Source organism: Cebidichthys violaceus, unplaced genomic scaffold, assembly GCF_023349555.1.
Source record: "Cebidichthys violaceus isolate CVI_PGR_0920_01 unplaced genomic scaffold, fCebVio1.0.p SCAF_12, whole genome shotgun sequence".
NCBI classification, from domain to species: domain Eukaryota; kingdom Metazoa; phylum Chordata; class Actinopteri; order Perciformes; family Stichaeidae; genus Cebidichthys; species Cebidichthys violaceus.
The window spans coordinates 11,949,552-11,971,356 of NW_027176285.1; the positions used below are offsets into that span (position 1 = coordinate 11,949,552).

General features: G+C 40.4%; 1 protein-coding gene across 4 annotated transcripts in view; it reads right to left on the bottom strand.

The window, feature by feature from the left end:
• Nucleotides 1-2,566: 2,566 nt before the first annotated feature.
• pi4kaa (phosphatidylinositol 4-kinase, catalytic, alpha a) overlaps nucleotides 2,567-21,805 on the bottom strand; it is a 28,516-nt gene continuing 9,277 nt past the window's right edge. Inside the window, exons 21-54 of one of the 4 annotated variants that reach the window (XM_068706407.1) lie at nucleotides 21,652-21,788; nucleotides 21,406-21,539; nucleotides 21,238-21,320; nucleotides 21,086-21,156; nucleotides 20,126-20,250; nucleotides 19,937-20,018; nucleotides 19,561-19,644; nucleotides 19,387-19,476; nucleotides 19,149-19,268; nucleotides 18,564-18,656; nucleotides 18,006-18,162; nucleotides 17,176-17,303; nucleotides 16,924-17,082; nucleotides 16,678-16,829; nucleotides 16,403-16,510; nucleotides 15,351-15,478; nucleotides 13,744-13,899; nucleotides 12,943-13,022; nucleotides 12,620-12,819; nucleotides 12,422-12,509; nucleotides 12,162-12,329; nucleotides 12,023-12,076; nucleotides 11,809-11,929; nucleotides 11,434-11,563; nucleotides 11,284-11,354; nucleotides 10,175-10,247; nucleotides 9,588-9,768; nucleotides 9,399-9,503; nucleotides 8,730-8,855; nucleotides 7,826-7,946; nucleotides 7,064-7,223; nucleotides 6,877-6,966; nucleotides 6,417-6,500; nucleotides 2,567-5,365 (exon numbers count right to left, since the gene is read on the bottom strand). In XM_068706407.1, coding sequence (XP_068562508.1) covers nucleotides 5,314-5,365; nucleotides 6,417-6,500; nucleotides 6,877-6,966; nucleotides 7,064-7,223; nucleotides 7,826-7,946; nucleotides 8,730-8,855; nucleotides 9,399-9,503; nucleotides 9,588-9,768; nucleotides 10,175-10,247; nucleotides 11,284-11,354; nucleotides 11,434-11,563; nucleotides 11,809-11,929; nucleotides 12,023-12,076; nucleotides 12,162-12,329; nucleotides 12,422-12,509; nucleotides 12,620-12,819; nucleotides 12,943-13,022; nucleotides 13,744-13,899; nucleotides 15,351-15,478; nucleotides 16,403-16,510; nucleotides 16,678-16,829; nucleotides 16,924-17,082; nucleotides 17,176-17,303; nucleotides 18,006-18,162; nucleotides 18,564-18,656; nucleotides 19,149-19,268; nucleotides 19,387-19,476; nucleotides 19,561-19,644; nucleotides 19,937-20,018; nucleotides 20,126-20,250; nucleotides 21,086-21,156; nucleotides 21,238-21,320; nucleotides 21,406-21,539; nucleotides 21,652-21,788 — 3,911 coding nt within the window. In that variant the 3' untranslated portion in view covers nucleotides 2,567-5,313. Of the gene's footprint in view, nucleotides 5,366-6,208; nucleotides 6,501-6,876; nucleotides 6,967-7,063; nucleotides 7,224-7,825; nucleotides 7,947-8,729; nucleotides 8,856-9,398; nucleotides 9,504-9,587; nucleotides 9,769-10,174; nucleotides 10,248-11,283; nucleotides 11,355-11,433; nucleotides 11,564-11,808; nucleotides 11,930-12,022; nucleotides 12,077-12,161; nucleotides 12,330-12,421; nucleotides 12,510-12,619; nucleotides 12,820-12,942; nucleotides 13,023-13,743; nucleotides 13,900-15,257; nucleotides 15,479-16,402; nucleotides 16,511-16,677; nucleotides 16,830-16,923; nucleotides 17,083-17,175; nucleotides 17,304-18,005; nucleotides 18,163-18,563; nucleotides 18,657-19,148; nucleotides 19,269-19,386; nucleotides 19,477-19,560; nucleotides 19,645-19,936; nucleotides 20,019-20,125; nucleotides 20,251-21,085; nucleotides 21,157-21,237; nucleotides 21,321-21,405; nucleotides 21,540-21,651; nucleotides 21,789-21,805 lie in introns of those variants that run through there. The other 3 variants (XM_068706406.1, XM_068706405.1, XM_068706404.1) reach the window with 3 other exon arrangements.

The following is a 21,805-nucleotide window of genomic DNA, read 5'->3' on the forward strand; positions in this document are numbered from 1 at the left end:
TATACGATTTCTTTGACAATAAAGTTTCAGTTTACAAAAGTCTGAACACAAAACGCTGCTCGTCTGATTTTGACCTCAGAATCTCCACTAAAACGTAAACTTTAAGGATTATTTTCGGTTTAACGTGTGTTGAAGTGACAGATGTTCCTCTTCGGTGAACTCCTGGACCAACATCTGACTACGTGTGTTATTTAAGTTATATGATTGCTTTTATATGAAATTTGGCTAAATATTTCACTGGTGAGACTCTCCCTTTGCCAAAGGAAACTGTCCATCACTTGTTGATTATGATTCATTATTTTTGATAATAATTAATCATAATCAATTATATATATACACACACACACACACACACACACACATATATATATATATATATATATATATATATATATATATATACATATATATATATATACATATATACACAAACATATATACATATACACAAAAACATATATATACATATATATATACATATATACACACACACATATATACTGTATACATATATATATATATATATATATATATATATACACAAAACATATATATATATATACATATACATAAATATATATACACACACACATAATGAAAAGTTAATTCGTTGTCAGCTTGGTTTCATTCTATCATAAACAATCAACACATAACATAATTAAATTATTTGTGAATGACTATTAGACCAAAAACTTAAAGGGTCAGTGTGTTGGATTTGGCGGCATCTAGTGGTGAGATTGCAGATTGCATCCGACTGAAACTTCTCCCACTCCTTATGTAGATATGAAGAGCTCATTCTAAGCTAATAAAAACACAACGATATTTGGTTTCACATGATTATCCACCAACGAAAAATGTAATATCATATTCCATTTCTGCGATGGAACCCCCTAAATTCTACGCACTGGCCCTTTAAGAGACTCGAAGTTAGGACTGACATTCAGGAGTTCCCTCCAAACTCTCCAGCCAGTTACAATGTTTAGTGAATTTGGCTCCAGGGGCCCTGGACCCTCTATCGCTCAATGACTATAAAAAAGGAGACGTCGGGGTCCTTTGTGCACGAGTCAAAGCTTCACTCACACCACCATCTTGGCCTTTTGTGTTTCTGGCATAAATTTTCTGTCTTTGATGGCCCGTCTTGCTCGGTTCCCCTTTCTTTGTTAGTCGTGGAGGAGCTTCCATGCGTGATCAGCGGCTCAGGTTCCATTTTAAAGTATCGCTATGAACAAAATAAGTTCAGGGAGCAGCTTTGAGTCATCCTTCAATATCTCTTCCAGAATCAAGAAAAGCATCAAAAGTATTTATTCTTTATCCTTTTGATTACTTTGGACAGAACACAACAAAAGACCACACACATCCATTTTGGTTGGTTATTACATAATACATGTGTTATTACATTTCTGATCGAGAAAAATAAATAAAAAAAGAGGCTGCTGTCTTTCAATAGACCACAATGATCTACTTGTTTTTATTTAATACAAATTATTATAAATGATTATAAAAAATGAAAAAGCTAAACTAGATCAAGCATTTATATCACAAATTAACCAACATGCAGAACTTTTAGCATAAGCTAATTGAAAGAGAGCGGTTTGTCCCGGTAGGCTTCGGATTAGGTATTCTTTCCGCAGATACAGAGCGGCTCCTTCGGTGTTCAGCAACCAGCGAGGCACCGCTTGCACCACTCTTCTGAGGTAGTCTCGGATCGAGTCGCTCGGGTCTTTTTTCGGGCAGAGGGAGCCCATGAGATCAACTTCTGCTTTTAGGGTGTAAATACGTTAACTTAATGAAACTTTAAGCATAAGGTTAAAACACAGAGTAATCTTGCAAATATATTAGTGCTGGGCAACGATAACAATTTTTAATCGTGATTAATCGCATTGTTATGCGCAAAGTTCAATAATTCATTCATAAGTAGTGTATTATTGTAAAAGTACTGCTATATGAACAAAAGTACAATAACATTTGGTTTGAAACACTAAACAAATCAGGTTCTTTTTAACAGTATTCCTTTACACAGTAGCAGTTATATTTCTTCACTATCTGTGCTCAGTTACTGACTTTATTTAAACGTTCCACTGCTGTGCAACATGAATAAAATGTTCCGCGCACATTTCATCAAAATGTCTGTCTTCTGTTTTCATTACAGTCAGAGCATGTGAACGCAGCTCCCACTGTTCATCAATATAATGCACCGTAACTCCAAGGTGATGACAGTTACCCGGCGATGTCCGGTAGTCTCCGGTGAGAGCGACAGCTGGTGCACGTTTTTGTAGTCCTCTCCTTCTTATACAACTTGTGTGTTCTTCTTGTGACGGTGCGTCTTGAGGGAGGCTCATACCTGCCGTCATTCGTTGATCCTAAGAATGTTCCTCAGATCGACATCTTCCACGATACTAGTCGTCCTGCAGTTTGTATCTATCCACTTCTCTGTGGCATTTGTTAGCTTGTGTTTAGTTTATCTATACTTCTCCCACACGCTGCATCAACGTAGTCTGATAAAGACTCCCTCCACCGCTGCCAGTGAGCAACGGACTTTCAAAATAATAATAATAAAAACAACAACTGCGTTAACGCATTTTAATTCAGATCACTCTCAGTCCTTCCAACAAAAGAGGAGAGACAATGAGAGACAAGAAGTAAAGACAAGAGAGAGGGACAACAAGAGACAAAAAGTAAAGAAAAGAGAGAGAGAGACAACAAGAGACAAGAAGTAAAGACAAGAGAGAGAGAGACAACAAGAGACAAGAAGTAAAGACAAGAGAGAGACAAGAGACAAGAAGACAAGAGAGAGAGACAACAAGAGACTAGAAGTAAAGACAAAAAGAGACGAGAAAGACAACATGAAAAGAAGACTTTGACTTTTGTTGTCCTTTAATCAAACACCTCACTTAAAAAAACCAGGACAAGAAAAACTAGGAAGACAAGACACATGAAGAGAGAACAAGATAAAACAGACAAGATAGAAAGACAAGAGACAAGAGAAAGAACGACAAGAAATAAGACACCAGGAAAGAGACAGCAAGAGAGAGAGAGAAGACATAAAGACAGACAGTAAAAGTAAAAGCCATCATGAGACTCTGAAGTTTGAACATTTAATCTGTAAATCAGAAGTTTTCACACAGACGTGATCTCCTCTGAACACACATTTATATATTTATACACATCAGCTGACATGATTTAAAACACACTACATTAAAAATGGCTTTGTCTTCAACAACTCTCCTCTCACAAGTACTTCTGTGTACTTAAACACACTCGACTATGTAACGGAAACAAATAAAAACACTTCTCACACACGGATCGGGATGAAGGGAATCAGAATTCATCTGTTGAACACAACACGCAAAATACAGAATCAATATTCACAAATATATTGCATAAGGTTAGGTTTGTATATTCTGTCAAGTATTACTACGGTCGTGTTTCCACCTATACGGGTAGGAGAAATGGCTTTTTAAGGTTTCATCATCTGCATCAGTCAAACCCCAGAGGTTCCATATAGCTCAGATACACAAAGAGGAATGTTCTCTAACAGGGTTACAAGTACTTTTAAGGGTACGCAAAACATGTTAGTGATACTTTGTATTAAGACGGGTAGAAATACATCGGATGTAGAGCAACGTTTCCACTACAGGAACTTAAAGAGGGCAACATGGAAATTTGGAAAAGTCACAATCTCTCATTGACTGAGCCTCTACAGCCACACTGAGGAAAGTGCTGCAATATTTATATATTTGCAGTATTAAAACTGTGTGCCAGTTGTGACATTTACTTAAAATAAAATCTAAATAAAATGTATTGTGGCCATCGGTTTGTGGACTGATGTTTTGAAGCCTCCAGTTTGCATTTTGGCCGTCGCCATCTTGTTTTTTTGCAACCAGGGAACAGGAAGTGACGTAGAGACGCCGAATACGTCTCTGGTAGAGACCTGTCAATCACTGTGTAGCCCCGCCCCTAGAGCATACCCTGCTTTATGGTCTGTTTGACTCTAAATGGACCATAATTTACTAAATGAACATCATGCTGTATTGAAGAAGACTTGAAACTAGAGATTGAGACCATAAACTCATGTTTACAATGTTTACTGAGGTAATAAATCAATAGAGAAGTAGAGTCATTTTCTCATAGACTTCTATAAAACCAGAGAAGTCGCCCCCTGGTGGACAGTAGCGTTTTTTTAAACCTTTAAAAATATATATAATTTCAGATAATGGGATGCTTTCTTTTCTGACTTGAACGTAATAATAACTAACTTTAACTGGGGGGTGTTTATTCCAACCAAACAGCAACATTCGTCCAAGAATTCAAGACGTAATGCAAAAATAGAATAAAAACCCTGCTTTGTTAAAAACAGCGGAAACAAAAAACCGACTCTCACACCGAAGCTTTTCAGATCCTCTAAAGTTCAGGTTGCGAGTCGTTAAGTTGCTGTAGTGATTAAAAAAGAAACTCTAAATAAACAAGTTAAAGCTAAAAGCTGACATGACCGGCTTTGAGGATTGTTATTAAAATCTTCTGATTATGTTCTTCACATTTAGCTCTACAAGTTCAGCGTACATCACAGTAAAATACCTGCGATGTTGATGTGATTCTACAGTAAATATTCTACAGTAAATATTCTACAGCGTGATTACATCTGAATCTCTAAACACCGTTACATTCCTAAAGACTACCGTTAGATTAAATGCCGATTGATTCCTGCATCGATTTCTTCATCAATCTACCAGTTTTTGTTCTACAAACTCAAAACAAAATACTGCCATTCTATCGATCAGCTGATTAAACTTCAGATTGTTTTCGATCGCAGTTTAAGTTTGTGATCGAAGGCAGGCGAAGCCGATGAATACTGCGACATATAAAGTGCATAAAAGTGGATAACAGCGTCATAAACAAAACGATGATGATGATGATGACAGCTGCTTTGACAAACATTGTAAATATGGCTCCCCTTACCGTCCTCTCCTGTGACAGTTAGTGTTAGTAACAAACAGCATCAAGAAGAAAACACTTAAAGGGTGATTGAAATACCTCTTTTGGTTAAAAGTCGCACATTGTTCTTCACTCTCGAGTTAATTAAAGACGTACTTTTTTTAAAACGCAGAGGTGCATTATAAAAATCTGACAACTTACAGTCACGCTGAATAAAAGTGGAGCATTAGGATCAAAGTGCCTCGTTGAGTAAAGCGCATCCACCGCCTCGTTAAAATCATCCAAAAACAAAAAGAAGAAGAAGGTTTTGCATTGCTTTGTGTGGAGACGTTCGTCTTGGACGTACAGCGGAGGTCCAGCAGAGGTCCAGCAGAAGACTCTTCAGTAGGGTATTTGGTTCTGGTAGTACTGCAGCATGTCGTACGTTTTGCTCCTGTTAGAAAAACAAGTTGTGAGTTTGTACGTGTTGCATGAGGTCATGTGAGGATCTGTCCACACGTAGTATACAGATTGTTTTTGTAAACGGATGTTTTCCTCTGCGTTTCGGCCTCTGGTTCAGACGCAAATGGAGAGTTACGGATAATTTAGACGCCCGTTAAGGTGTAGATTTTTTAAAACTCTGGTTACTTTGTATCTGTGTGGACCACAGACTGTATAGCAGAAGTGGACGTAGTGTAGTGTAGCCCCGCCCCTAAAGCATACCCTGCTTTATGGTCTGTTTGACTCTAAATGGACCATAATTTACTAAATGAACATCATGCTGTGTTGAAGAAGACTTGAAACTAGAGATTGAGACCATAAACTCATGTTTACAATGTTTACTGAGAAAATAAATCAAGAGAGAAGTAGAGTCATTTTCTCATAGACTTCTATACAACCAGAGGAGTCGCCCCCTGATGGACATTAGAGAGAATGCAGCTTTAACACACTTTCGAACGGCTTCACTCTTCAGAACCGGAGGTTGTAAAACGGATCGTTTGGGGAATAGAGGACGTCATCTCCCCAATTTGTGCCTGCCCATTGTAGCTTTGTGTAATTAACGCCAGAAACAGTAACAAAGATGGCGGACTACCAGAATGTTTATGTTTTGTTAGCACTGCTTGGTCTAACTTAACATTTAAACATTACGTTGCTGCACCACTTTACAGACAAACGAAGGCGTCTCATGCGCTCAATGTTATTTGGTCCACCTGTAATTGTTTACTATTTGTTTACACCGCCACAGGAAAACAAGCTCACTGAGCATGCTCAGAAGCTTCTTCTCTGGTAACTGAGTCACCGTTGACGTTGCCTTCATCGCCATCTACTGGCCCGGCAAGTGCTTGGAGTCGTTTTTTGCGTTCCAGTGTGGACGGAGATATTTTTCAAAACGAAGGTTGTGTGGACAGAATATAATTTTAAGACGTAGAGGAAAACATCCGTTAAAACAAAATATCAGAATACGTGTAGACGAGGCCTGAGAGAGAGGAGGGACTTCATCATACCTGCTGCTGAGGAAACAGCTTTGGATGACTTTGATGATGAACGCTGCTGCTTCTTTCTCACTCATTTGAGGATTAAACCTTCCCCTAAAAAAAAAAAAAAAAGATATCCATTAATGTTTAAAAACTCATTGACTTTCTGGCCACACGTTGCAAACACAACACCGACAACAGATGCAGAGCAAAACGATGATCAATGATTGACAAAAAAAGATCCATTTGATTATACATGGTTAAAGTACTGCAATATTAATATATTTGCAGTAATATGAACTGGGTGTCTGTGGCGATAATTGTGGGATTAAAAAAAGCAGTTTTTCTTTATTTAACACACACACAATTCTGAAGCTTGAAGCTCACGAATCAACCAAAAAAAACACAGTTCCATTGTTTTTCCTCAAATAGAAACCAGGTCTAAAATCTTATGTATTGCTGATTATTAACATGAATCAGTTGGACTTACTTGAGGAGTTTGATGGTTTGTCCTCTGAAGCACGGCAGTCCAGTGTCCAGCATGAGGGTCACTAGAGAAACCACGGCATCCATGTAGGGTCTTTATGTTCGGAGAAGACACAAATAACAACAAAAGTTAATAAATTACGCACGAGGAGATGAACGCTCTACAAACCGCACTGCAGACTTCTTCTTACCGTACAGCCAGATATCCTCTGACGCACATCTCCATGAACCACTTGAACGGCGTGGCCTCCATCTTGCCTCCCATGATCATCACCATCTCGTCGGTCAGCTTGATGTCCGGCTCCCAGCCCAGGTTTCCTCCAGGAGAGCTCTCGAACATGAAGCCAAAGTCTGCAGAAAAACAACACAAAAACGACTTAGCAGACCTCCGCTAAGCAATGAGTCCATGTCTATATTTATATATTAAGAGGAGGGAATCACCAGAGATCTCCAAGATAAGAGTACTGTGATAGCAAACATTGCAATATATTGAGATTTATTTCCTTATTTTAATTGCAAATGATGCAGTTTTATCTAATAAGATAAAGTTTCAGGTATTAACTAAAATATTTATTATCATCAACTAATTTACTTTTACTTTGCTAAAGTCATCTGATGATATTATGTGCATAATTCAAATAATTAGGAAATAAAAGATTGTATTTTTATTCATAAATAAATTCACAATTCATCTCTAAAATATTTTATACTGCTGTGAAAACATCTCCTTCAAATCAACAAGTTTCTCAACAAAACTACCTTTTACAAGATTACATTTGAACACATCATGATCACGTTATAATTAACTTTAGTCCAACACTCATTTTTTCTGAATGGCGCTTGAACGCACCACAATGTAACTGAATGGAACCTCACTATCAGAGCTCTTCTCCGTCATAGCATCAGCTGTTACATATACATATATAATATATAAATATATATATGAACCATACCTATGTGGATGAGGTGTCCCTTGCTGTCCAGCATGATGTTGCCGTTGTGTCTGTCTTTGATCTGCAGCAGGAACAGCAGGAGGCTGTAGGCGGCCATGCTGCGGATGAAGTTATAGCGAGCCTGTGGAAAGAAGAAGACTTCAGTGAAACACCAGCTGAGGCTCTGTAACAGACAACAACCGTACCTTCCAGCATAATCAATATGATGATGAACAGAAACATTAGTACAGTAGTAACACAGTAGTAAATGTCTGTTTTCATCAATCTCTAATCGGTTCGTTTGTGTAAGCGCCGAGTCAACGGGAAAAAATGCTTTGACAGCAATATTTCAATAAGTCCAAGATTCCCTCCATAGACGTGACAGCTGTTTTTATTGGGTCTGCTTTCATCAGTGCAAACCGAACCGGACTTATTAGTAAAAAAATATATTTCACTCTGATCCCTACGAGCCAAACAGATTATGTCTTGTGAAAGCACACTAAGATTATAAAATAGTATAAAAGTTAAAACATAGGGAAAAAATATAACAACAAACAAAAAATAATAATAATAATAATAATAAATAAAACAAGAAGAGTTGAATTTTTTAAGTTGAAGAGGAGCTCGAGAATCGGCAGCCGTCTTCGTCACCATCCAATCCCTAATTCTGATTTGAATTCATATTAATTAATATAAATTAATATTAATTATAAAAACAGAAAACAAACCAAATGCCAAACAGACTCTGGCCAAAACTAACAGATATAAAAACTCTTCCATCTCTCAACTATATTGTGAGAAATATAAACCCATTCAGGACCTTAATTATAAGTATTTAATGATTTATAATAATAACTTTAAACTGTATTTTAGTTTCACTGCTCGATTGATTCTCGGGTCACATAAATGTTTCCAGTCTGCACACCTTCTGGAAGGCGAGCGTGGATTCGTCGCCGTACTGGTTGCGGAAGTAATCGTACATCCCGAAGTCCGTCTGTCGGCCGAGCTGGTCTCTGGACTTACAGTCGGGAATGCACTCGATCACGCCACACTGAGGAAAACAATAAACACCCGATTAGGAAAACAAAATTTGTTTGCAAAAAGTTTCGGCCATCATTGCTTTCAGTTATGAATTTTAAGCTAGTTTACGTCACGCTTTGGTAGAGACCTGTCAATCACTGTGTAGCCCCACCCTAAAGCATACCCTGCTTTATGGTCTGTTTGACTCTAAATGGACCATAATTTACTAAATGAACATCATGCTGTATTGAAGAAGACTTGAAACTAGAGATTGAGACCATAAACTCATGTTTACAATGTTTACTGAGGTAATAAATCAAGAGAGAAGTAGAGTCATTTTCTCATAGACTTCTATACAACCAGAGGAGTCACGTTGATGTCCAGCTGTGATATTGGGCTTTACAAATAAAATATAATTGAACATCCTGATGTAAAGCTGTGCGTTGTCATGTTTGTATGTAATCATAACTTCTAGGAAATGATGGCCAAAACCACAAAACTAAGATCCATGCTGAATTTAACTGGATAAATAGAAAACAGGATCTGGAGGGAGTGATGGGACATGAAGTCTTACACCCGGTGCGGTGGCCACCACTCTGTAGGGGAAGACGAACAGGTCCAGGCCGACCAGCTGGAAAATATTCTTAAAGAGCCCAATGATCTGCAAAGCGAGCATGTCCTGGAGAGAATGAAATAAAAACGCAGGAGGGTCACACGAGAAGTTCCCTCCCCCTGAAAACATCCCAGCGAATGATTTCAGTACCTGTCTGCAGTCGTCTCCCACTTTAAAGATGGCCGCCTGCCAGCAAATCCTGCGCGATCCGTCCGGGTTCTCCTCTCCGTCCTCCATGGAGTCCTCCGGGCAGCGGAGACCCTCCCTCTCCAGCTCACTCACCCCACAGCGCTTCACCTTGAACTTGGCCAGGTAGGGCGCCTTGGCGGCGCTGTGGCGACAGAGAACACAATATTATGTGTAGGAGCCAATTAATCACGCATTTATATTGGGTAAAATTGTCTATGCTGGCACATTACACAATTTCTGATATCATTTAAGTGTGTTTTGTATGAATATATGTATGTATGTTTGCCATTTTCTTGCCATAAAGTGCAAGACTAGATATTTTGTTATTTACAGGTAATAGTGGGTTTTTCCAGTACACATGGAAAAGCAGGGTTTGTAAAGCGGTCACGCTAATAGAGGGTGAAGTCTGCTTCGGTTTGACCGTGTTTAGCTTGTTGTAACGTGCAGTGAAAGAGAGATAACCAATATATTTATATTTATCAGTAGAGGACCGGGCAAGATGTTAATTGGATGAACGTTATAATGCGTTTGATGTCTCCCTCTTTTACCTCTGCATGGGTGTTCCAGACTTGTAGTCGATGTCCAGCACGATGGCTTCAGGGTTACTTGGTAGGTAACAGCCTAAAAAACAACAAGTTTAGAGAGTCACAGCGACGCAAAATGTTCACAATACAATCAGAGACACATGGAACAAACCTTCAATTTATAGAAGAGAAACATCTTTTATCTGTGATCTCTGGAGAGACAATTCAGTCCAAATACAACATTTACTTTACCTGGTAACGGGGATATCTGTAAATATTTACAGCTAAAAGTGCAGACTGGTGTCTCCATCAGAATCCCCACAAACATCTCAGTTTGGGGACAAATGTCTCGTGCAAACGAGGAATACTAAAGCAGAGTTTGGACCTAAAGAGTCGTAGTTGTAGAGTCCAGGTTCTTTTTCTTTTTTCTTTTTTTAAATTGAAGGAGCAACTTTTGACGATACAATGGCCAGAGTCAACACTGTCCAAAGGAAGACGAGTCACATTCTGGATGATAATCTTCTTACATATATTAAGGAATTCATTTTACGGCCAAAAAACACGGAGCTTTGTTTTGCCAAGTGATAAAGCAGTCGGTTGTGCGGGGTTTGGATGCGTAGGCTCAATTAACTAGTACTGAATTAATTAAATTATTTGTTTTAACTACAGGAAAACGAACACACTTTAATTGATTTAATGTGAAACGTAAAAACACGAACCAGTTTGCTCTGCTGCATCGACTCTGGTACAATAAGGTATTTATTCTCATCATTTTAAACAGATTGTACTTGTTTTTACACAGTTCTATGTAGTTGTTTTTCCTGTTGGAGGACAGCGTAGAGAAAAATAAATAGACGAGCCACATAACAAGATAGATGAGCAGCTTCAGTGGATTATAATGGATGTGATGAAGAGAGAGTTTGGGATATTAATTAGATAACATCAAGGTGTTTGTGGTCCGATTCACTGTCTTTTTTTGTCTATTGTGTTTTTTGTGGTCTTTTTTCATCGTTTGCTATTCTCCATTTTTCTGTCTTTAAGTTTATATATACATCTTTAAAAACGTCATGTTGTCACTGCAGCACAGTTAGTGTTTGCTGTGTTTAATCCTCGGCTATGGAAGAATTCGTCACCTGGCTGGACTTTGATGTCCGACAGAGCTTTGAGACAGGCTCTCTTCCTCTCCTCTCCCTTTGGAACCGGCCTGGAAAATAAAAAATAAATCAGGTTTTACATTTCACTGTAAAAGCTGATAATGTGTAGAGTCACGGTGATGGGTTTACTTGAGGATGGCCGACACGTTGGTGATCTTGTTGAAGAAGTCAAACTCCCTCTGGTAGAAGTCTTTGGCCGGACCGGACAGAGAACCCGTGATCTCCTCCACCATCTGCTCCAGCAGCTCCCCGATGTCGGCTATACGCAGAAAATCATGAGGTTACATCAATACAACTTGATTTAAGGAGGCCTGATGAGGGATTTCCCCATGAGGCAGACAATACGATATCACATTAACGTAAATTAATGCACAATTGAATGCATTAGAAAGAAACAAATGAATATTTTGTTAACTATTTGATTTGTTTGTTTGTTGTCCGTTTCTAAAGCGGCCTATTTTGATAGTGTTTTCATCAGTGAACTATTTGTGACGATCCACTCACGGTCTTTCTGGTGTCCCTCCTCGTCCATGAAGATGTTGGTCTTCATGTTCCAGATGAACTGGTGGGCGAGAAGCTGAGACTTCTGGGCCGCCCACAGAATGTACTCCCTCACGTAACCCATCTGAGCCGAGACAGAGAAGGTTAAACAATGATCGAACCGTTATCAAATCAGCTGCGTAAACTGATAGTTTAAGCTCTAGTAGTTTGTGTTTACCTTATCGTAACGGAGAGCCTGAACGATCTGAGGAATGTAGAACAAGATGGCATCCTACCAAGAGACAATGTGACGTTAAAGAAAGCGCGGATTCTTCTGAAGTAGGCTGCAAAAAATAACCTGAGTGTGTGAGACTTACCGGGGGAAAGGAGCGCAGCACTTTAACCCCGTACTGAGCGGTGAGAGGGTGAGGAGGGTACATGCTGCTGAAGTAGGACAGACCGGTGGGGGGGTCCGCCGGAGCCCAACACAGGATGTGGCTCAGCTCAGGAGAGTCGGCGTCGATGGTGTGCCACGTCACCAGGAACTAGGAGGTAAAACCAGGAGAGGAAGTATGAATAAATGAACACACACACACACACACACACACCTAAAGCTCACTGGACTGAGTGATCTCACCTTGACGGCCTCAGGTACATCGCTGACGGCTCCGGGGTCCAACCTCACCAGCCGGGTCACTTCAGCAACAATGGCGTCATTCTTGAACCTGGAAACCAAAAGGAGTTCAAAATAAATAATCAGCAGTATTTTCTGTTATTTTCTCTGTAAACGATTACATTTAGATAATGTTTGGGGGGAAATGGAGAGAGTGACGACCTGGTTGGTAGCTGCATAGCCAGGTAGGGCGCGATGCCCCAGGCCAGGTTGACGTTGTCCTTCCACTGCTTCTCCGTCAGACTGATGTATTTGGACCTCCAGTTGGCGATGCTGGTCTCCACCGACTGCTCCGTGGAGATGGCCAGCTCCTGAGTGGAGAGCGGGTTGTACCACGTCGTCAGGCGCTCGATCTCACTGGCCTGGAGAGGGAGAGGGGGGGGGAGACAGAGAGAGACACAGAGAGACAGAGACAGAGACAGCAGTAGAGTTAAAACCAGAAAATCATCATCATCTTCATTTTCATCTTCATCTTCATCCCTCACCAGTAAGGCCAGCAGCAGAGTCCTGCGTTTCATGTAGTACTTGTGGAGCTGCGTTCCTCTGTTACTCTTCTTGGACGTCCCTAAGATGTGGACGAGAGGGACAGACGGACAAAACATTGGGTCACTTTAACTTGTCCCCCTTTTAAAGACTTAACCCTGAATTTATTTATTTGATATTTTTTACTCCCTAAATTTTAATTCTTCCAGACCTTTTCCTCACGAGATGAGAGGTTTTTGTCGAATAATCTATTTGCTTGTTTGTTTTTTTCAAAACAGCTTCAATAACAAAATTCAATATTTGATGAATAAATAAATAAATAAATATCCTCTGGTTGCATGTTTTTATGTTCCATCTTTGAACCCGTGTTTAACGTCACATCGCTATGAATTGTGGGTAATTCCCTTGGGCAAAGTATGTTATTGGAGATCTTTAGCAGCATCAGGCCCATTTTTGCATTTTTTTAATTTACGGTACAATTTCAATACTTTTATATATTACTATGGTTTTATTGACTTACATCACCTTTTAGTTTAGGTTGTACAGATTTTAGGGATGTGAAGCATTCGAAGATATTCCAAAAAATACCAATATAACCACTTCTATTGTAGCGTTCAGAGGGTTTATAAAACAACGTGAGTTTGAACTCCTGTCTAGCGTCTCGTCTCGGTGTCGTTGTCATCCACATGCTGAATGTGGGCCATACTTATTTGACGTGGTGGACATGCCGCTATGAATTGTGGGTAATTCCCTTTTACGTTATTGGATATGTGGAGGCGAGATGAGCTGGTCATCAGCGGTACCTGACTTCTTGGACGTGGTGGACATGCCGCTAGACAGCGGGTAGGTGTTGATCCATCCCTGGCCGCTCTGCTGGGAGCGAACGCTGGAGTCCGCGTTGCTCCGGAGGTCGGCGGCGTTCATCACCGACAGACTGTTCAGGGACGGGTCCTGGTTGTCTGTTACACACACACACACGCACACGCACACACACACACACACACACACACACACACACACACACACAGAGATTTAGTATGGCCCGAGACACAAGCAACCAAACTCATGGAGGAAAATCTGAGCGAGAGAAAAGCACAGGTGGAAGTTTCTTAAGTCAGTAAACATCCAGAATATGATCGATGATGAGGGAGTTTCTGAACACTCCTCTGCTGTTGTGATGGTCATGCATTTGAAAGCAGGGAAACCAGCGGGATTTTACATGTAGGTAGAAGTTGCCTTGAACCACTGATACTGGGTCAGATATCATTTTGGGGGGCAGATTAATCTGATCCAGGATCAGCCGTTAGAGGACTCGTCTACCTGAAAGCGCTTTGATGTATTATGAGAATGAGATTGTTCCTTTTCTCTCGAGTCGTCGGGAATGAAGAGGAGAGGATTTTCTGGGGTTGGAAGAAAAAACATTTCTTCTTTTGAAGTCGGAGGGACAGACGGGTGGGGCTGACATGATGAATTATCGTGCATCTTAACGCGGATGACAAATTTGCGCTTTTCCTCACAGCTGCTTTAAAGGATAGTTTGGCTGTTTAGTAGTGTGTTTGTATGAGGTTCTTCTCCACCGTCAGTGTTTTACTACAGTAGATTTTAGACTCCTAAAAGAATCTACATCAGTTTATCTGTGCTCTCTTTAATGCCACAAGACTCCATTGAAACCTCTCATAACATGGGAGTTGCTGCTCTACTGCTGCCTCCATCTGTTAGTGTGTTTGTGTTGTTGTGTGACTTTGGTGAATCTGAACTAACCGGTTAAAACACAAAAGAAGTCTACTGCATGAATGGAGTCTGGTGTCTTTGTAGAGATCACAGATAACAGCTTCAGTTCTTCAGAAAGTTCTGACTGACAACAAGATAAAGAGAAACATTCTAAATATAACATTCATTTAAACTGATATAGATTCTTTTAGGAGTCTAAAATACATCCACATCAGAACATTACTTTGCTCCATCTACTGTAGTAGAACACTGACTGTGGAGAAGAACCACATACAAACACACTTCTAAACATCACGTAAACATTAAGGTTAGAAAACAGATTGATCGTAAAGGTGTGAGAAGTAAGATAGAAGTAGGAGAAAGAGGAATAAAAGGGAAAGAAAGAAAATAAGAAGGACCAAGAAAAGAACAATGAGAGAAACTAAATCTATGAAAACATGAAAAGAAGTGTTGATAACATAGATGGATAGATACCAGGATCTATCTGCAGCATCGTGAGGACAAACAGCGTCAGATTTGTCATGCGTATAAAAATAAAGCATGCCCCTGCGGCAGTGCAGTCCGAGCTCCACCGCTTTAGGCTTACTTAAGAGAGAAATCGGAGAAGTGCTGGACACGATAAGCGATCCGAATATCCCGGCAGAGAGCGTGCTCGGGGCCGGGGTAGTACCAAGCTCACCGGGTGGGACCAGGTGGCACGCTGCCAGGTACTTCTTGTCGGACAGGATGCTGGCGTAGAAACGGATGATGACGCTGATGTCCTCGCGGAGAAACTTGTCACCTTGGGTGGGAAACTTTGGAGGAGCGCTGGAGGGACAGAGAGGGGAGGGTTAGCTCATCACGAGATGGGTTTTTATTTTATTATGTGTTTTCAGTAGAGATGCACCAATCGATCGAACACAGGTCGAAACCGGGCCGGTTGTCAGCTGATTTGCAACCTGATGATAATTTTAATAAATCAGATTTTTGCCCATCAAATTTACACACAGACATACTTTATCCTGGAGAGTAAAATCAAAGAATTTATGTAATTTTATTGTATCACACAACACATTGTGGGGGTGTTATTTATGTGCGGGATGTGTATGAATTTATTTATGTTATTTAATTGTATTTATTTATTTAATTTAACTACATTTAATTTATTTTCTTTATTTTATTTCAATTTTTGTCTTATTTTACATTGTTAATTTGCTGTTGATTCTTAATGCATATCTTGAAAATCAATACAAATGTATCACAAAGCAAATTAGTTTAATAAGTTTTTCAGAACTGCAAGTCCAAGATAAGCCACAGAGGAACAAACCTTAAAAACATTTGGAACAACTAACTTTTTACAATATGAACATAGAATTTAATTTCAAATTTCCATGAAAGAAAAGTCAATTATAGTTTGTAATTGGCAGGTTGCGATCAGTGAGTCTTGAGTTTTTAACAACATAATTATCTGTGCTTTAAGAAAATGCTAAGGTCAGCATGCTAACATATTGACGTTGAGCAAGATTAATATTTAACATGTTCACCGTCTTAGTTTAGCGTGTTAGCACGCTAATATTTGTGAATTAGTACTAATTCTACTTTCTATCATTTGTTCCTTTGGGTTGTTTTGGAGAAACCAAGCAATATGAAGACATCATCTAAAACATCTGGAAAATATGATATTGTATAGACTAAATTATTGTAAAAAAACAAAACAACACATAAATTGATGGATTGAATGTGCGTGGGTACCTGAAGTAATCAAAGGCTGTAGAATAAATCTTCTCTCGGAGCACATTTCTCACAGTTGAATTGGTGAGGACGTCAGAGTGCAGCAGAGACAGACCCAGAGTCAGCAGCCTGAAGCACAGAGAATATATTAACACACATCTTGCATTTAAAAATAAGAGTAAACAGACATGAAATGAAAAGTAAGTAAGTGAAAGGATCATTTATCTTTGAGCTGTGTGTGTGTGTGTGTGTGTGTGTGTGTGTGTGTGTGTGTGTGTGTGTGTGTGTTTATGGACCTGAATCGAGGGCCGATGGCAGCTACGTGGCGGTTGAGGCTACTCTTCGCTCCTCCGACGTTGAGTGACAGCGAGCGCTGCAGCAAACTGCCAAAGATCTCCACTTGATCTGCGCTGGAATATTTTGCTATCTCAAACCGCTGGCCTAGAAACTACAGGGGGAAAAAAAACAGGGCCGACATGAGAGGAAATAATGGAGGAGGAGACGATCGATAACAACATGCAGAATGTGTTTTTTCATCTGACCTCGATCCATATTTGGTGAGGGGTGACGTCTGGAGGACAGGGGATCGGCTGACTCTCCTCCGATGCAGCCAGAGGGTCGGCCTCCACCTTGGCGTCGGAGAACAAGCCCATCTTTAGCTCCACGGTCATCTGCCACGCCCCCGCCATCTCACGCATGAACTGTGGCAGCCAAGAGAGGAGATTGTACAAAAATGCAAAGACAAAATGCATCAAAATGCATCAACAAGGACAGAAGAAGAAGAAAGGACGTACCGGTACTTCCACTCCAACACGAGCTGCCAGCAGCCACTCCCAGCAGGCGATGGCCGTCTCCATGCCGTGTGCCGTAAACATCTTGAGAGGAGACCAGCAGAGGTGGTGCAGGAGCTGAGGATCGCAGTCTGGAGAGACCAGAGAAGAAGTCCAGAGCATTTTAAAGACAAGACAGAGCCCTGAATTTAAAGTGGGGATACATGGAAGTAAATGCTGATTGCACAAAGTAACAGCTATAGAATAACGACACCACCAGCGTTTAGATCGGACTCGCTTTCACGATGCAGTTCCGTCTGCCACCGATTTCGATCTATAGGGAAGATGAAGGCTCCATTCACAGCACAAAGGAAGTGCGTCAACCATTAAACAACCAAAACAGGAAGTTGTTAACTATCCCCAGTTACCAAAGAGTATCAATGGAAGTTCTTTGCAGTTACTATCCCCAGTAGAGGAAATGGAAGATGACGGAACAACCATAGTAACTGTGGAAAACAAAATGCAGTGTTTCCTGTGCAGACAATCTTAACAACTCATTTCCAATGAAAGTAGCTAGCACTAGCTCCAAAAGTCGCAAGATGATGTCATACAATTTTTTTTGGTGGGCAAGTTAATCTCAAATTATCTCTGCAGAGCATCATAAACAAAGAAACAGTGAATTAAGCAGCTATAGTTTGAGGCGTCCCACAAGGCTCCATTCTTGAGCCATTTTTTATTGCCATTGCGCAACCAAAACAGGAAGAGGATAGCGCTTCTGTTTTCTCCAGAAGCTACTGGTATCTATCCAAAGCTACCAAAGAGTATCAATGACAGTTATTTGCATTTAGTGAGACCTTTGCTGCTGATGAGCAAGGCGGCCAGTTTGAACATGGCCTCCGTGAAGGCCTCCGGCTGTGCCGAGTCTAAAGCCTCCCCCATCTGCTTGATCATCAACCGGCTCAGATCGGAGTGTCCTTTAACCACCTGGGCGAAGTGGATCATACCCGACACCTACAGAGGAAAGAGAACACACGTGAGCAGGAGAAGCAGAGGTATAGAAAGTTTATGTCCACAGGATCCGGTCGAGTTACGGTTCAAATATCCATCAGAAAAGTTTCAGAAACTAAACATCTGTACATTTTCTGTGTTCTACAAGCATATAGAATACAAGTTTTGCAGCTTATTTAGATAACAAATGTTTTGTGGTTGCACTAGAAGAGACTTTCTTTGTGACATCATCAACATCATCAAATCACTATTTCATGCTTGTTCCATTGTCTGGCAACAGAGCCAGAAAAATATTAAGTAAATAAGTATGATTGTGAATTCAGCTTTATCAATTCAAGACACAGTTTATAGGTGATAACAGAGAGCAGACAGCCACAATAAGTGGAATGATTTGGTGGTTTTACCTCTCCAGCGTATCTGTTCCTGAGGTTGAGGGAGGCCATGAAGTTAGAGTAGTCCTTCTTCACACAGGCGGGCCTCTCAGTCAGCTGAGTGGACTACAGGTGAAAACAAATCAACTACCTCTTTATTCATTCAGACATACTGCAGGTGTCCGTTCTGTAAATGTTCCTTTTGGCTTTATTCAAACATGACGCGAAATGTACAGAAAGCTGTTGTTGGTGTATTGAAACTTATCAAAATTGTTGTTGTGACTTTTGTGTAAAAGTGACTAAAAGTGACATTTATTCAGACATGAGACCAATATGTAAAATGACCATCACATTTAAAAAAACAACTGAATTTCTGAAAGGGGCTTTACATACGTAGACTGTAAGTATTCTGGATGTATATCACACATATTTGGACAAATACATCTAAAATGATTGTCTCTGCAGAACATCATAAATGAAGAAACAGTGAATTAAGCAGCTCTAGTTTGTGGCGTCCCACAAGGCTCCATCCTTGAGCCACTTTAATTTCCGACTCAATCCAATGATCTCGCAGCATTAGTAAGCGGTAGCATATGAAAAGTCAGTTTTGTGACCTACCCCCAGTGTTATGCTCTGTCTGTTGTAACCGGCGAAGTGCAGGATGCTTTCTGTGGCCATGGCCAGGCCGGTGTGCTGCGAGAGACCCGACACCCAGTTCTGATGTTTGTTCAGATACTCCTGAAAAACCACAAGTACAGCAGTTACAACCACATTTAAGGCCACTATGTTAACGTTATTAAACGTGTGTGCTCTACGTGTGGAGGTTTTGTTTAGTTATATTGTGATGTAGTGTCACCTGGAGGTGGGATTTGGTCACGGACGGCGCCCACTTCATAGCCTCTTTCAGGATCTCCCCACAACGTGCAGCAAAATCCTTCACTATGCTCTAAAATCAAAGACGTGATATGAACTTGGCGAGTAGCAACTTGGTGGAATGATGAATATCTGGTTCTTAATGAAGCAACATTACCTCTCTGGCTTCATACGTATCTGGGACAGTGATTCTGTGCGGCGTGTCTGGAATGTCGTAGTAAGGTTGGTCTTTATGAATGTCCTGCAATGAAGCATAAACATCATTATTAATGACACATACTCCGTTAGCACTTCAAAAACAGAATGCAGGAGATTGTTGTTTGAATGATCCTGTTGAAATCAATCTAAAATAAACACCATAATAGTTAGAGCATTTATTCTCTTTATACAGAAGGCTAAGGACTCAGTCTTTTGCGCTCAAGTGCAGAGATCGCACTGGCGGACCATTTCTATTGCAGAGTTTAAGTATAAAGACAAGATAGATGAAAGATAGATGCTACACTGATAATTAGTCTACTTATTTCATGACTCACTGCACTGAGTGAGAGGGAAAGCGTCTGCAGGATGTCCAGCATGGTCCTCAGCACACGGCCGCTCCACAACAAGTGGGGGAAACTGAGCAGAGAGGGAAAATACAGTTCATGCTTCTGCATTTTAAACAGCTTATAAAAAGAGTCCGTGTTGTATTCTGAGTGAATGATCACGTGTGTGTCAATGCTCACGTTTCAGCCAGGCCAGATAAGTATTTGTCAGCTACTCTGCGGATCCTCTTGTGGATGTGGTTGAAGTTGACCAAAAGGAACTGAGCGTGGCGCTCCAGCTCCTCCTCGTGGGCTTTGGTTTTGGGCTGAAAATACAAATATTGTATTAAGATTAGGTCCACAACTAACTGGTGATTGTTTTTGTTGGGTCTATGATAAAATGTCAGAAAGTAGCGCAAAATGCCCATCTGGCGATGTCATCAAATGTCTATCGACCAACAGTCCAAAGTTTAGTTTACAATTATATAAAACAGAGAAAAGCTGAAAATCATCACATTTCAGAAGCTAGAGAATCTTTGGTATTTTTGCAATAGATTATCAAAATAGTTAAATCAAATAATTAAGATATTTGTAGTTGTTTGTATTTTAGACACAACTATGGAAAGTTGTTTCAACCTTGCCCTGTGACGACATGTGATTCCTTGAAGTCCATGTTTTTTTACTTGTAAAAGCTCAGAGAATTTCTCAGGTTTTTCTTGCAAATGTATGACTCTATAATCTCTGAGAATATTCAACAAACATATCTGATATTAGCAGTAAACTCCTTTAAAGGATGAGAACACACTGGGGAAAAAAGAAGTCAGGTAAAATAATCTGAAAACTGTAAGTGTTTCTCTTTTGTTCTGTGGGGCAGAATGAAGAGCTCCAGTAAATTTACAGTAAAATGTTTTAATTTGCTGCACTTATCTTTTTATTTAACAATTAAGGCTTCATCACCGTTTCTCTCTCTTTCATAAAACAGTGTTTCATTCCCTCCTTTTACATGTTGTGTCTCTGCACAGGAACACCTCACAATACATATTGTGTGAGCCAACTTTCCTTTATGTTAACGGCACAAACCATTGGTGCAATTCCTTAATAAACAAGAACAAATGCACCAGAACACGCTCTACACAGGACATGTGTGACGTCCTCCTTTACCTTTTCAGCCATCATATGCAGGAAGACCTCAAAAACCTTGTCGCTTACAGCAATCACACACTGCATCATGCCTGGAACACAACATAGTAAATATGAATGCACATAATAAAGAAGGAACACCACACGTTTTGTGTTTTTGCTCTCTTGCTCACCAGATTTATCCTTCTGTATCGCTCTGTCTTCAGAGTATCGGAACATGACCTGAAAGCGGTCCGAGTCCAGAGCGCGCAGCATCCTAGCGGATAAAGATGGAATCAAAATGATATAAAAAAAATCACGCACATGAGCCAGTGTGTGACATGTGGACACCGGTGACATACCTCATGTACTCCAATCTGTAGACAGACAGCAAATATGTGGACATGGCAAAGTCCAGCTTGTTGATGAGGGCAGACACTTCCGGTGGAGGATCCAGCAGGTTGATGATGGTGCTACGCAGATCGTTCAGCTCCGCCTGAAACACACAACAACAACAACAACAACAACGAACCGTGAACCAGGGTCCACCTCATGTATGTATGTGTGTGTGTGTGTGTGTGTGTGTGTGTGTGTGTGTGCTGTCGTACCGGAGTGACGGTGTCGTTCTTCAGCGCTGAGTTGTACTGCAGCTCTGAGCGTAAAGGTTCCCCGCTGGGAAACGTCAGCAGCGGCGATTTGGTCGCAATCTCACAAACTCCCTCGTACCATTCCTCCGGCCACAGACCTGAAGATCAAACAGAA